This window comes from Solea solea, chromosome 16, assembly GCF_958295425.1.
Source record: "Solea solea chromosome 16, fSolSol10.1, whole genome shotgun sequence".
In the NCBI taxonomy this organism is placed as follows: domain Eukaryota; kingdom Metazoa; phylum Chordata; class Actinopteri; order Pleuronectiformes; family Soleidae; genus Solea; species Solea solea.
The window spans coordinates 17,330,752-17,344,371 of NC_081149.1; the positions used below are offsets into that span (position 1 = coordinate 17,330,752).

The window sequence follows — 13,620 nt, forward strand, 5'->3', positions numbered from 1 at the left end:
CATCAGCAGACGGCGCCATGTCTTTCTCTTCTCTCTCCCACTGTGTGCATGTGTATTTGAGCCCACAAACTGTTTTGGTAATTACTCAGAAATCCACAGGGGGCGATAGAGGTTCTATGCTGGTTTATATCACTTAAAAACACTGCAGTATGTTACTGATTTAATACGATAACATCCTCATATTTCCTCTCCAAGTCAAAATGATTTATGTTGTATGAGTGAGTGTTGTGATCGATTGATTAGAGTGCGTCAGTCCATGAGTTATAGCCTTCACGGGTCCACGATGAGTAGGTGAGGTCACATAGGTCTGACCACTCTTCATCCCACCACTGCATTAAACACTGTTTTCATGACTGTGTACTTCTCCAAAGCAGCACTGCTCCTTAACCCCACTCCTGTCAATACATGGTTCGAGCGGATAAGCATCATGGTGATCCTGCTCAACTGTGTGACACTCGGCATGTACCAGCCTTGTGAGAACATCGACTGTACCTCGGACCGCTGCCAGATTCTGCAGGTAAGGCAGACACCGTGGGAGTGTGCAGCATCAGCATGTCGGCATGATGATGAAAAGAAATGACAAAACAGTGAAATTTTCTTGACATAAACTCACCGTACTTCTTTTCACTGCGATGCAGACACACTGCAGCTGCGATGTTTCCCTCTTGGATGATTGTCCCTGTTCTCTGAACGGGGGAATTTGGGTTTAGTTGGTTTTATGTACACTGCAAAAAAGTTATTTGATTTTCAAAAAAAAATAAGCCTTGTTTCTGGGAAATTGTTCTTATTTTTTTGCTTAAAATGAAAAAAAGTCTTTTGACACATAAGTTCTGCTCTAGAAAAATAAGATAAAACAATAGTTTGCATGAAATCCCAACTGCTCCTGCTTGTGTGTGTGTGTGTGTGTGTTTTTTTAGGTATCTTTTCATGTTATTTGTTGATCCAGGTACTGATCAGACGCCAGCTACTGCATTGACATTTTGCCATTAGCTATTTTAGTCCATGCTTATGTCACTGTTACACTCATCATTCTCTTGTCCAATCAGCATGAGGGTCAGCATAATCCTCCCGCTTTATTGTGTATATATTTATATATGTATATGTATATATATATGTGTATATACATGTATATGTATATATATGTGTGTATATATGTATATATATATATATATATGTATATATATACATATATATATACTGTATATCTGTTTTATAATTTAATATATTTGAAGTGAGTTTGTTGCAGATTTGTTGCTGTGATTTTGTGGGAAAATCGACTTTTGCACACTTTTGCTCGTAATAAGTACAACTTTGGAAAGTTTTGTGTAGTTTTTGGCCTGTTTTTCCTCTAGCCAAGCAGAATTGGCTCCAAACAAGAACATTTTAATTGAATTGTGGCTTATTCCTAATTGGGCTGTTTTGGCAGTGTCGTCTTGTGGAGTCACATGAGAGTTCATAAGCTCACGATGAAAACACGCCTGACAAATGTTGAAATCCCTGTGTTTGTTTTGCCACAGGTGCTGCATCCAACACAGATTAGGCAGCACATTATTGTTTAAATCGCCTTTTTAGCTGTGAAGACGGACTTACCTTTTCAGTGGGTTTCGTGCACAGCTGCCATTTCGACACGTTTTAGCAGGAAAACTGATCAAATTAACAATGATCAGTAACAGCGCGTGTAAGTCAGGGCAGCGTCGCAGTGAGCCAGCATGAAACCTGAAACTCGGGGAAACCGAATGGTGCTCATCCATCTTTCCTCATTCCTCTGGATATTATGCAAACTCAGCTAAAGGAGACTTTACTATTGTCATTGTTTTCTAAATGATTGAGGTTGATGTGCTTACCTTTTTTATTTCACTGTGATCATCAGTATCAATGGGTCTTATTAAGAAGTCAGCAGGCTGATGTTTGAATATAGATTGTTGTACTGCATTGTATTTTCATTTGCCAATTGGCTAATTATTTCCTTTTGTGTCCATTTGTAATCCTTGTCGGGCCAGTGTTGCTGACTTGGTGATTCGCCAACTGGCTGTGGCCTCTGTGTGCACCTCTAGGATTGTAATTGCTTTTCACTCAGCAAATTTGGCAGACTCAATTTCAGGTGTGACAAGACCAAGCTAATTCTGCCTCATGTTTTTTGTTGTGTGATTTAATGTCTGTTGACACCGGAAATCTGGCTACAGTAAAATGCATCTGAGTTTATATGCTGTTTTAATCTAGTACTGCCATAATCGTGCCTTCAGCTCACCATGGTGGATTGTAATACCAGTGATTCCTCCTTCAAAATGTGATTGCATTTTTATTTAAATGATGGTGTCAGCAAGTTGAATCAGAAACTGACTATTTGATTAAAAAAAAGGGGTAGTAATGTCAGAATATCATATTTTATGAAGTATGTGTTGCTTTAATGGCACTCAAACTGACATTGACTCCACACGTATGCAAAACGCATGATATCAGTGACTGATTTGACATTAATATTTATTTATTTATTTATTTTTAAAAAAAGCACAAACATTTCCTTTTCTGTTTTGGTCTTGAAACCCTGCTGTAGTTTGAATCTCTCTCCACAACAATGTTAACCAAAGAATGGAGCAGTACGGATTCACAGCGGTCAAATATGTCCAATTCTAGAGTAGACAGATGTCAGTATTCCCCGTTAACATGTTTTCACTGGCAGTGTGATACACTGGAGGGAATTTCTGCAACCATCTGTCACTACCATGTATCTTTAACTTGACATTGAATGTGTGCACCGTCATCCACTGTGAAATCTGACCAGACTTTGGTCGATGAAAGACAGCGTTTTCTAAATCTACATTTTTTTCCCTCTTCATTGTACAATCACTGCAGTTTTGAAACTGCACAACGCATCGTCCCACTTAACCCTCTGTCTCCCTCTTCCTCCCCCCGGTGTTCCCATACTCCTTACACACATAATTCTCTGTCCCTTCCTCCATCCTTTGTCTCTCTAATAAGCTCATTGTCTCCCCAGGTAGTGTGAGGGTCCTGCTCTTGTGGTTGCTAATGGTAACAGCAGGGATTTTGCTGACTGGGCTTAGATTGTTAAGAGTGGCCCTCAGATGCTCCTCTGGACCTCTGTGAAGTAAAGTATCCCCATCTCACTTCCTTCGAGGAAAAGGCTCACAATAATTGTCAAAAATGCCCTTTGGATAAGTTCAGATAAGCGTTTGTTGGGGTTACATTTTGATCTGATCCGCTACACCTCGGTTAGAACCGAAAACAATGCGTTTTGAAACAAACAAGCCACAAGCTGCAGTTGATGCAATCTGTACCTAAGTGAGGTGAGAAATGAATGTCTTGTCAGTCTCAAGTAGACAAGGAACCACATACATTACTTTAGTTTAAATGGTGCCATCACAGTCCTGATAACCTACTTTGCCACATCCTCTCCTCCTGCCAAGTAAGTGGCACAGTGACAGCACATGAAGTAGTCCCCAGCTCGGCTCCTATTTCAAATCACGAAACTGCCCACCTCAAGACAGCCTCAACCTCTTTACAAATCAAGTCGCAGATGAAACCTGATGGGTTGACTGAAGAGGAAACCGGCAGTTGTGACAAATGACGGCGATGAATTCATTCCCCATTCACTCAGCACGGAGAGCAACAGGGATCTGTCTGGTGCAGCCAATGTCAGATTACATGTGAAGCATGCTCGCTGCATTATTTATCAAGACATCGTTTAAACACACTGCCGGCTCTGTATGGTGTCTGCGGTGTGTGTGTGTGTGTGTGTGTGTGAATGAGCAGGGGTGGGATTCATGTCACCTTCAGATGCATTACATCGCAAACCAGGTTCACGCCGGAGAAAAAGCTGCAGTTAAAGATTCGTCTAAATAACAAATAACACTCACGGTGTGAGAGAGAAAATAGCTGTTCAACCCTCTTGACATTTCTACTTTAACAAAACACAACCACCGGTGCCACGTGTACTGCTGCAACATAAGAAATCCACACCATTACCACACATTTATCCACTCGACTGGGATTGTGCATGGCTGGAAACTGTTTCCTGTCATTGCTAATCTGTGCGTTTCTCCAGCAGGAGCATGTTGTTGCATTCAGAATATGAGTAAATTAATCCACTACCAGCTGCTGGTATATGAAGATTATTGAAAAGCACTTGAGATGGGTAGACGTTCTCTCATTTTTGCTTAGCTGACATGTATGTACAATTTATTTGAAACTGCTATATTATAGAATTGCATGTTTGTACATGCAGGATGTGGATGAAACAAACAAAAGCCCCTGTCATCATCAAAAAGCCAAATTGCCCACTGTCAGCATGGGATTAGATGAGAAATACAGGATTTGGACCTATGTCCAGGAAGTCTGGAAATCTCCATGTCAACACAAGCAGCTCAGGTTGTATAGTATGTGGTTGGAATAATGCATCACGACAGACGGCAAACACAGTTGTGCAACCTTGGGCAAAGCGCTTGTAAATAGTTTCCTTCTGAAAACATAATGGAGGGTTTAGTGATCTGAACATAATAATGTAAGCAGGGCGTGGCAGAGACATGAGCTCATCTGTCTCACTGTCACGTTTGTGATTAGTTTTTTTGAGGTTTGACCTTGATATATTTTTTTACCTTGTTTAGGTTGTCATTTTACTATGTTAACAGCAACACTGTATCTGACGCTAACCACCGTGCCCTTCTCTATCCTTCTGTCAGTGTGCGTTGTCTCCAAGGACAGTTGGACAGAATCAAATTTTTAATTGGGATGGGAGGGTGTCACACTTAAAGAGTGTACTGTATTTTAATTGTGAAAGACGGCTCATGATTCTGTGAGCTTTGGGCCACATTGTTTCACAGTCTCTCATTGTCTGCTGTGTTTTCCTAAAGCTTCACTGTAAAAAAACTAATTAATCATTGTTTTTGAATATTCCAGACAATTTGCTCTCACCAGAGACGACCAGACACTGACCACATCATGATTACACATGAGACGACAACAGACATGTCAAACGCGTAGTCTGTCGTCTTTTGCTTACTTTCCCTCAACTTAATTTTCCTCCCTCCTCTCGAAGGCTTTTGATGCGTTCATCTACATCTTCTTCGCGCTGGAGATGGTTATAAAGATGGTGGCTCTTGGGATCTTTGGGCGTCGCTGTTACCTGGGAGACACCTGGAACAGACTGGACTTCTTCATTGTCATGACCGGGTAAGCAACTATATTAATAATCAGCGTTAATTATGCATATGCAGTGCAGTGTGTGTGTGATGTGAGGAAAGAGCTGCCGCAGCCTTTGTTATTGGATTCAACGCAAGAGATGGTAAAATGACTCAATAACTTTTTTTTATCCTGTCATAAAGAGGAAAGAAGTTCATGACTGCATTTGTTAATTTTCTTAAAAAGAAAAATCTGAACGTGCTCTGTATTGAAGGTTTAGGAAGCAGCCCATAGAACTTGCAGTCTGACAGTAATACCCTCAACCAGTCTCAACTCCTGCTTAAATTATCTACATTTGTATGTCAGTTTTTGACTAAGCTCTTAAGCTTAATAAAGCTGTCAAATGCTGTAAATGCAGAGATTCCTTCACACCAGACATTCTCACATTTACCTTTTGTAAGTCTGGTTGTGACTGATGATGCAGGTTGATCACCAAACCGTCTAATCGTGTGAGATTAACCTGTCGGTCCACATGACTTCCTGTTAACATCCTGGGACAAACATCCTTGTTTGTTTGTCTTATGTCTGACTGAAACTAAAAATCTAGAGCTATGCTTTTCATGCATTTCTTTCAAATGTGAATATTACTATGAATGAATAAACACTTGTACTTGACAATTTAAATCCATCCACTCAAGTAACTGGCATTAACAATGTGGTGAAATTGTTTGGTAGAGGCAGTAAAAGAAAGAAAGTTAGGGATTAATGATGGAAACTGGTGATCCCAGCTGACATGAACTCCTTCGTGCCCAAAATAACTTACACACACACACACACATGATCATATGTGTGTTGTGCAAGTATAACTTCACAAAAATATCCATCACATGTGGTGCTGCTGGTGCTGCTGGTGTTGCACTCAATGGATGCATGTGCACCAAACAAAAGCAAACACACCTGCTGAAACACCTGCTGTGAACAAAGTGAAATGAGAGGCTCAGACATGGGTGATAAAACCAATGTGTGTGTGTGTGTGTGTGTGTGTGTCTGGAGAGAGGCTGGTGTATTAGCAGACAAAGGAAGGTAGAGCAACAGACTTACCAGGGCAGGTGGAAGGACATTAATCTTCATTTGAGCAGAATCTGTTTATACCCAGTGGATGCTCATGATTTGTGTGTGTGTGTGTGTGTGTGTGTTTGTGACATGGACCTACACAAACACAGCTTACAGTCTCTCAGTGTATGCATTTTTGAGTTTATTTGATCTGTGTAAGTGTCTGTTTTGTAGGCTTTGATGTGAACACCGTGGTCTTCGATTTCCTCATAGCATCCATTAGATTAGCGTCTAGGCTAATTGCAGAGGGCAATGCCAGCCTCACTAGACACTGCAGACTGTCTGCACTGAGCTCCATATTTGTTGCCCATGGACACCACCCTGCTCTCTGACCCTCTTCTGCCCTCCATCCCTCCCTCCCTCCCTCTCTCTCTCTCTTTCTTTTTCACATGCTAGGATGAACAGGCTCAGATGCTTTTGCTGAATTAACCCTACCTGACACATTAGAGTCTGTTTTATTTGACATCCTGTATATTGTATTGATTATTTCAGCATAATCAACTGCACTGAGGGTTATTCTTCCCTAGCAATAGAGAAAAAACAATCATAGCATGTCTCATCGTGTGTTAGGAGAGATTCTTGATCCAGGGATAAAGCATGATAGTCTGTCTCTTTTCATACGTATCGTAATAAATGATGAAAGACTCCTTCTTAGCAAGTATATGGAAGAGTTGTATTTCTCTCAACCGTGCAGAGACACCCTCGATTATCTTTTTTTGATGTAAAGAAACGGAAAGCTTAATATGGTTTGTGGAAGCGTTTAACCTGGACTGGATGAGACAGCACTGCAGTGGTTAGCTTTTCACAAAGTATTCCATAAAAGGGCAACACTTGTGTTTCTTCTGTTATTCATACATTTATTTGATCTTTTTTGTTTTTGTCTTACACAGAATGTCAACTGTAACTTTGAAGAGGGAATAGATCAAGCTGTCAGATTTTATAACTCTTCATTAATTCTGTCATGTTCAAAATGCCCTGAGGTCTGCCCGTGCTACACACACACACACAGACTTAAATGCATGAATGAGATAAAGGTGCGTCACATGCAAAAATGTGAAAAACACAAAAACAATGCTCGCAGCAACTCACTAATTACCCATCAAAACACAACATCCTGACTGATGTCTACAGGAAGTGTAGCTTGCGTAGAGTATGTGTGTGTGTGTGTGCAAAAAAGACACACATGTCTTTCGACCCACATATGCAGGATTCACTTGTGATTCTGTGTTCTTTGTTTCTTTTCATTCGGGTGCTTCGTAGGTGTCGTCTATCTCGGCATTTATCACTCACCCTCACTAAGAAAGGAACGTGGAGATTTTTAATTGCTTCAAAAGTCCCCGGGCATTCTAGTCTTCTGCTCAGTTCAGCAGTCTTCATCAAGTCATTACAACTCAGACAGATACTATTATGTTTGAGGTAGGTTGTAATAACACCCCTACACTCAGCTGGAAAGAAACGCCTGGCCCCAAAACAACTGTTATGAACTTCTCTACACTGTGACATTCATCAAGCTGCTGTGCGGCGTTTCTCCACGGGGACGGCAAAATTGGTCTGAAAATGAGCTTTACTGTAAGAGCAGCAGCATTAGGCCGCTTCCACGTGTCCAACGGGTGTAACAATTGCACCTGAAAGTGTGATGTAGCACCCGCTCATGCCTACAAATTTATGGTGCTTTTAAATATTTCATAGGACATGAATAAAATGTTAGTGTTTTGTAGAATGTCAGCTGTACAACAGTTCAAACCCTTGTTACAACAAGGAATCCAGCTCTACTGCGCACTGGGGTGCAGCTCTGCTGATGACTGCGCGCTGCAGAGAAGGGCAAATGGAAAGAGCTTTCCTGTGGGATCAATAAAGTATCACATTATTGTAAATGACATGGTTCAGAAGTCTGTCTCTGTGAGAGTCCCAACAACGCCTTAGCCTCGGGCACAATATTTCTATGCAGACTTAAAGCTGCGGTGTGGCTGGAAAAGTGTCATCACCTGATTGTTGAATTCTCAACATTTTTGGAAGTTATTGAAACATGAAAGTTTACCCAATGAAATATCAACATGTCTGAAATGCTCTGATGATATTGACACAAGTTTGATTCCATTTATTGTCTGACTCCCTTTCTAACATTTCTGCTGAAGGTTCCACTTTCATTTGTCTTTCTTACCTATCTAATGTATCTAATCTATCTATAATCTAATCTATCTTTAATCTAATCTGTCTTTCATTTTATCTATCTAATGTATCAAATCTATCTTTCATCTAATCTATTGATCATCTAATCTATCTAATCTATCATCTAATCTATCTAATTTTATCTATCTGATCTATCATCTAATCTTTCCATCATCTAATCTAATGTATCTATCTCTAATCTAGCTTTCTATCTAATCTAATATCTCTAATCTAATCCAATCTAATCTATCTCTAATCTAATCTCTACATACTGCCCAATGATTGGTCATACAACATATCCTGCCTCCCCATAGCTTGAGGCCATCTCAGCAAACTGCTTTGGCACAGTTTTTGATGACACTTGGTGGCATTTATGTTCTTGTTTATCACACATACGTGTGCTGTAGAACCCATTCACCCACTTCTGTGTGGATGTGTGAGTGTGGCGAACCTACACTCACTCCACAGACACACACACACACACGGAGAAATGTGGCCATTCTCCTGTGAAAGAGGTTTGGGTGGTTAGGGGACAAACATCTTACAGATGCCAGGCTCTGACTAAGCTACAACATCCTGGAGGCAACAGAATGAATCCCTCTATGTTTCCCCCCCTCTCTTTTTTTTCTGCTCTACACCTCTCTTTCATGTTATTCTCCCCGTTTGATGCTTTGTCACTCTACCCCCCGCCACTGTTGCTGAGACTCACACAGCTTTAGGAGGGGACAGGTGAGAATAGACGATAAAATGGCCGATGTTGTTGAATCATGAGGGCTCTCTCATCCAGCTGGAGCCTTTTAAATCTCATATTTTGAACAAGTAGCTCAGCTGGGTAACTACAGAAAAATGACATTCTGTTTTGTTCTTTATTCCTCATTTTGTCTCTCTTTTTTTCTGTTTAACCAGGATGATAGAATACTCTCTGGACCTGCAGAATATTAACCTGTCGGCGATCCGGACAGTGCGGGTTCTACGGCCTCTCAAAGCCATCAACAGGGTGCCAAGTGAGATCATTTAAGATTCTGTGTTTACAAATGACACCTATACATGTGCTGTCATGCTCTTGCACATTGCAACTGTCCTTAATCCATGTCCCTGTGGGCATCTGTCAGTCTGTATTACTTCTCTGCCTTTTTGGTACATGCCTATGCCAAGTCTTTTACCATGGGGATCATTAAGCTTAGATGTTGTTCTTAACCACGCAGCCTTTTCAGGCCTAAAGTCACATCTTTATCACATTCCCAAACAATTAATGCTGCTTCACTGATCAGGCCATGACCACAACTTTGCTCATTTCATCTACAACTCAGTTCTTGGTGAAACTTTTAACTTCTATTGATCTCTCCGTCCTGCTGCTCAAACTGTCGACTCAATCATTGTAAGCACCAATTAGCTGCCCCAAGCTAGTCTTAACCTGGTCTCATCTCTAAGTTATAGCACTTTAGCTGTTAGCCAAGCATTAACAGCTAATGGTAATTGTGGGTAATGGCGATTTAGATAAGTAGCTATAAATCTACATTTTTTTTTACCGATGCATGTCTAGTGATTATTAAAATTGCAGAGAAGCCATTTTCAGAATGTTCTTATTGACAAACATTTTCTCCCACTGCAGTGATAAACATGGACACAGACATTCTGTCCTTGTCAGATGACCCCGAGTTCCTTCTCCCTGCATTATCATCTTGGATTAAACAAACCACATAAACGTTGAAACTTTTCCTGAATAAGTTACACTCACTGCGATTGACTGTCTCATCCACTTTTAAGTAATAATGAAAGAGTCTGCAGCAAATGGAGCTGATCGCACAAAAATCACATTGCCTAATTCACTTTGGACCGTGGGGACAGATACTGTAGGAAAGTAAAATGTGGAAAGTAATTGCAAGTTTTTTCAAGAGGGAAACTGTAAAAAGGCGACAAAAAATGGATGCACAGATCTATAGGGCAGAGCAGTTATACAGTTCATTTCAGAGCTGCATAAATGCACTAAATGAAGCCTTGTGCTAGTTAATGCAGTACTCATACGACCCAGATGTAATCAGCTGACGGCCAGCTATTGAATCTATTAGTCATGCTCTGATCACAGCCACTCCATTTGAATAACCATAGTCATTTCTCATGTACTCCTTGCTACACCAATGCTGCCTCACACTGCTGCTGCAGGAAAAGCTTGGTCGGCCTCCATCCCAGCCTCCTCCATTCTAGATTGTCAGGTTCAAAAGGTTCAAATATTTTAGAATGTCTTGCTTGGGCTCACTCTCATAGGGGGGTTTCCTGCATTGTGCTCCAATTGGCTTTGCATGCCTGAGTGGATCCATCAGCACCAAGTCTAACTACATTTCCAGTTGTTGCAATTTGATTCCACCCTATATATATATATAAAATATATATATATATAAAAATTGTGTTCCCGAGAGTGAATAAGAGTGATCCCGAATAATTAAGAACATTAAGGTACATATAGGATGTTAAGGTTCAGATAGAAATGAGGAAATAGAGTTGATACAGATACATTTTCTTTCAGCATGCTTTCAAGCCCTTCTGCGGAAACCCCCGTCTTTGTTTCAACACAATATTTGTGACACAAACAAATGCAAATGCAAATTTCTTCTTCTGTGCCTTCAGTGTTGGAATTAATGTCACTTTTCTACACGCGTTGATTGAGATGCTCTCCAGGTGAAGTCATCATCAGTGAAGAAACTCCAATTTGTCAGACAGCCATAGCAGCTCTGATAAAATATGGACGTTAATTGCATCACTGTTCAGTTGGTGTAATGAGAAGATAGTGGGTGCAAGGACAAGTACACGATTTGTAAAGAAATCTGTTTTTTTCTGGAGCTGATTACTTATCACAGCACATGCATGCATGGGTTTGTTAGCATATCACATATATTGTGCATGAGCCCGCTCTTTCTACTACTTCCATTTCCTGTGTTTGTACAGTAAACGCTCTCTCTCTCTCTCTGTACTTTGAGTGTTATTGTTTACTTTGTTGTCAGTTAGGGGCATGTAATGAGTGTGAGGTAGCCAGATTCCATCCCCTACCCATGACCCCATTAGAGGTGAGGAAACACGGGGATAGAGCTATTTGTTCTTTGTGTTGTTAGATTGCGACTGTGTCCACAGATACACAGGGAGCACATGAGCAAATCCTGACCTCACACAAACCTCAATTTGTAACCCTCCAACAAAATGGCATGTGGTTGTGTTAAACTTTTTTGATGAAATTGGTGTGAGACAGAGGAAGTGTTAGACAGAACAGGAGTAAGACAGACAAACACAAACTGTAGAAACTGAACCGATAAAGGGAACAGGAGAAGGAAAGAGAAGAGAGGACCATGGGCAGGTAGCTGTAAATGTGTTGCCATTGTGGTGTAAGGGGAGGCATCCATCTTTATCTGGGGACACCAAGAACAGTTGGCAAACTGGTGCAGCGAGGAGAGAGATGGTGCGGAGAGGAAAAGGAGGAGGAAAAAGGGACCAAACAAAAAAAGATGGGAAAAAAATACACTGTTTCTCAATTTCTCAATGTTTTGTTTGTTATCCATTTTTTCTTTCTTTCTTTCCCTACCGCCTCCCATTTTCCAGCACACCCTCAGGCCCCGTCTCATCCACGCTCACCCTCTCTCTTCCTTCATCCATCTCTCCCTCTCTTCACCCAATTAGGCCTAATGGAACAGTGGCCTAATGACAAGGACCCTGGGGAACAAACACATTTAGACTCGCCTCCAGCCGCCACCAGAGACACATACACACCAGCAACACTACTGCTCTCCATATAATAGAAGTTGGCGAGATGAATTAGCCAGTGGAGGAGGAACTCCGCGCTCTTGTGATACAATTTCCATAAATTGCAAACTTTTGATTTTGATTGTTTTCTACTTTGTAATCGAAAAAAAAAAAAAGGTCTACACATTAATGCCCTGGTAATCTGCAATTCACTGATCTTTGAGCCTCCGCACACTCAGGACTGAACAACAAATCAATATGAACATTACAGAAGTTTAGTAAAAAAGGTGCAGACTGGGCCGATTCATTGTAGCACAGACGTGAACTCAGAAAAATTAGTGTAAGATTGAGTCTGGACATTTTACTGAGTTTGGTGTTCACCACTGAAGAATATGGATGGACCTTGTCAAGATCAGATTTGTTCAGAACATTCAGGGCTGGTGCCTGGGTCAACCTAGCACCAAGCAATATATCTATATATATCTATATATAGATATATATACTCTCAATATTTGTGCTGACATAGATTTGTGTATGTGAGTAAACTACAGGTGTTTGCATCCCGCCTGCAAACATCATCTACACATGGGAACGTTGTTGTCGCTGCTGTCGCTCGCTCTTCCTCTCGCATGTCACTCAGCTTCTCACCTGTCAGTCAGTATGTTGGCAGTTCTGATACACTGTTGTCTTCATGACATATTAACCTACTGTGGAGCTGTCATTCATGAATCCCAGCACTTCTGAAAAACACAAATGAACACACACCTCTCAGGTGTCCGTATGGGGTTGCTGTGGTTTCATAGGTGTCACCCCTCTCTCTCTCTCTCTCGTTAGTTCAATCACTTGTCGTTATGTCACTAATCACCATCTTAATATGTCTTAATGTGTCAGCCACAGGTGATAAGGTCATCATTATTCGCTTGCAGTTCTGCAATTACTTTTCATCTAATCACGAATGAGACCTCAAATTGCCCAATTACTCTTCTGTGTTCAATGGGTGCCTTTTTTACTTTTTTAGATGTGTGTCTTTGTGTGTCTAAATGCGATACTACATTTTACCTTGAAAGTTTCTTCTGCAAAATCTCCAAGCATAAATGCTGGCGCCTCTGTGGACGTGCAGTACGCAGAATATTCTGTGAGTTCAATCCAGGGTTACGCAAAGCCGTGATAATCTATTATTGATTGTCTGACAGGTCTGCGGATCCTGGTGAACCTGCTGCTCGACACTCTGCCCATGTTGGGCAACGTGCTGCTGCTCTGCTTCTTCGTCTTCTTCATCTTCGGCATTATCGGCGTGCAGCTGTGGGCGGGGCTACTGAGGAACCGCTGCTACCCCGAGGAGAACTTCACCCTGTGAGTTCAGCATTCAACACAACACAGTCTTTCAGACGAGCAAACACGACCAATATTTGGAGTTAACGTTACGATGATGAATCAGCATGCCTAAGATTTTTCTCAATTGTATCATGTTAT

General features: G+C 41.1%; 1 protein-coding gene across 3 annotated transcripts in view; it reads left to right on the forward strand.

Annotated features, from left to right (window-relative positions):
- Positions 1 to 405: 405 nt before the first annotated feature.
- Positions 406 to 13,620, forward strand: part of cacna1ia (calcium voltage-gated channel subunit alpha1 Ia) — a 64,721-nt gene continuing 51,506 nt past the window's right edge. For all 3 annotated transcript variants that reach the window (XM_058652608.1, XM_058652609.1, XM_058652610.1), the window contains exons 1-4: positions 406 to 517; positions 5,054 to 5,187; positions 9,325 to 9,422; positions 13,341 to 13,500. In XM_058652608.1, coding sequence (XP_058508591.1) covers positions 428 to 517; positions 5,054 to 5,187; positions 9,325 to 9,422; positions 13,341 to 13,500 — 482 coding nt within the window. In that variant the 5' untranslated portion in view covers positions 406 to 427. The remainder of the gene's footprint in view (positions 518 to 5,053; positions 5,188 to 9,324; positions 9,423 to 13,340; positions 13,501 to 13,620) is intronic.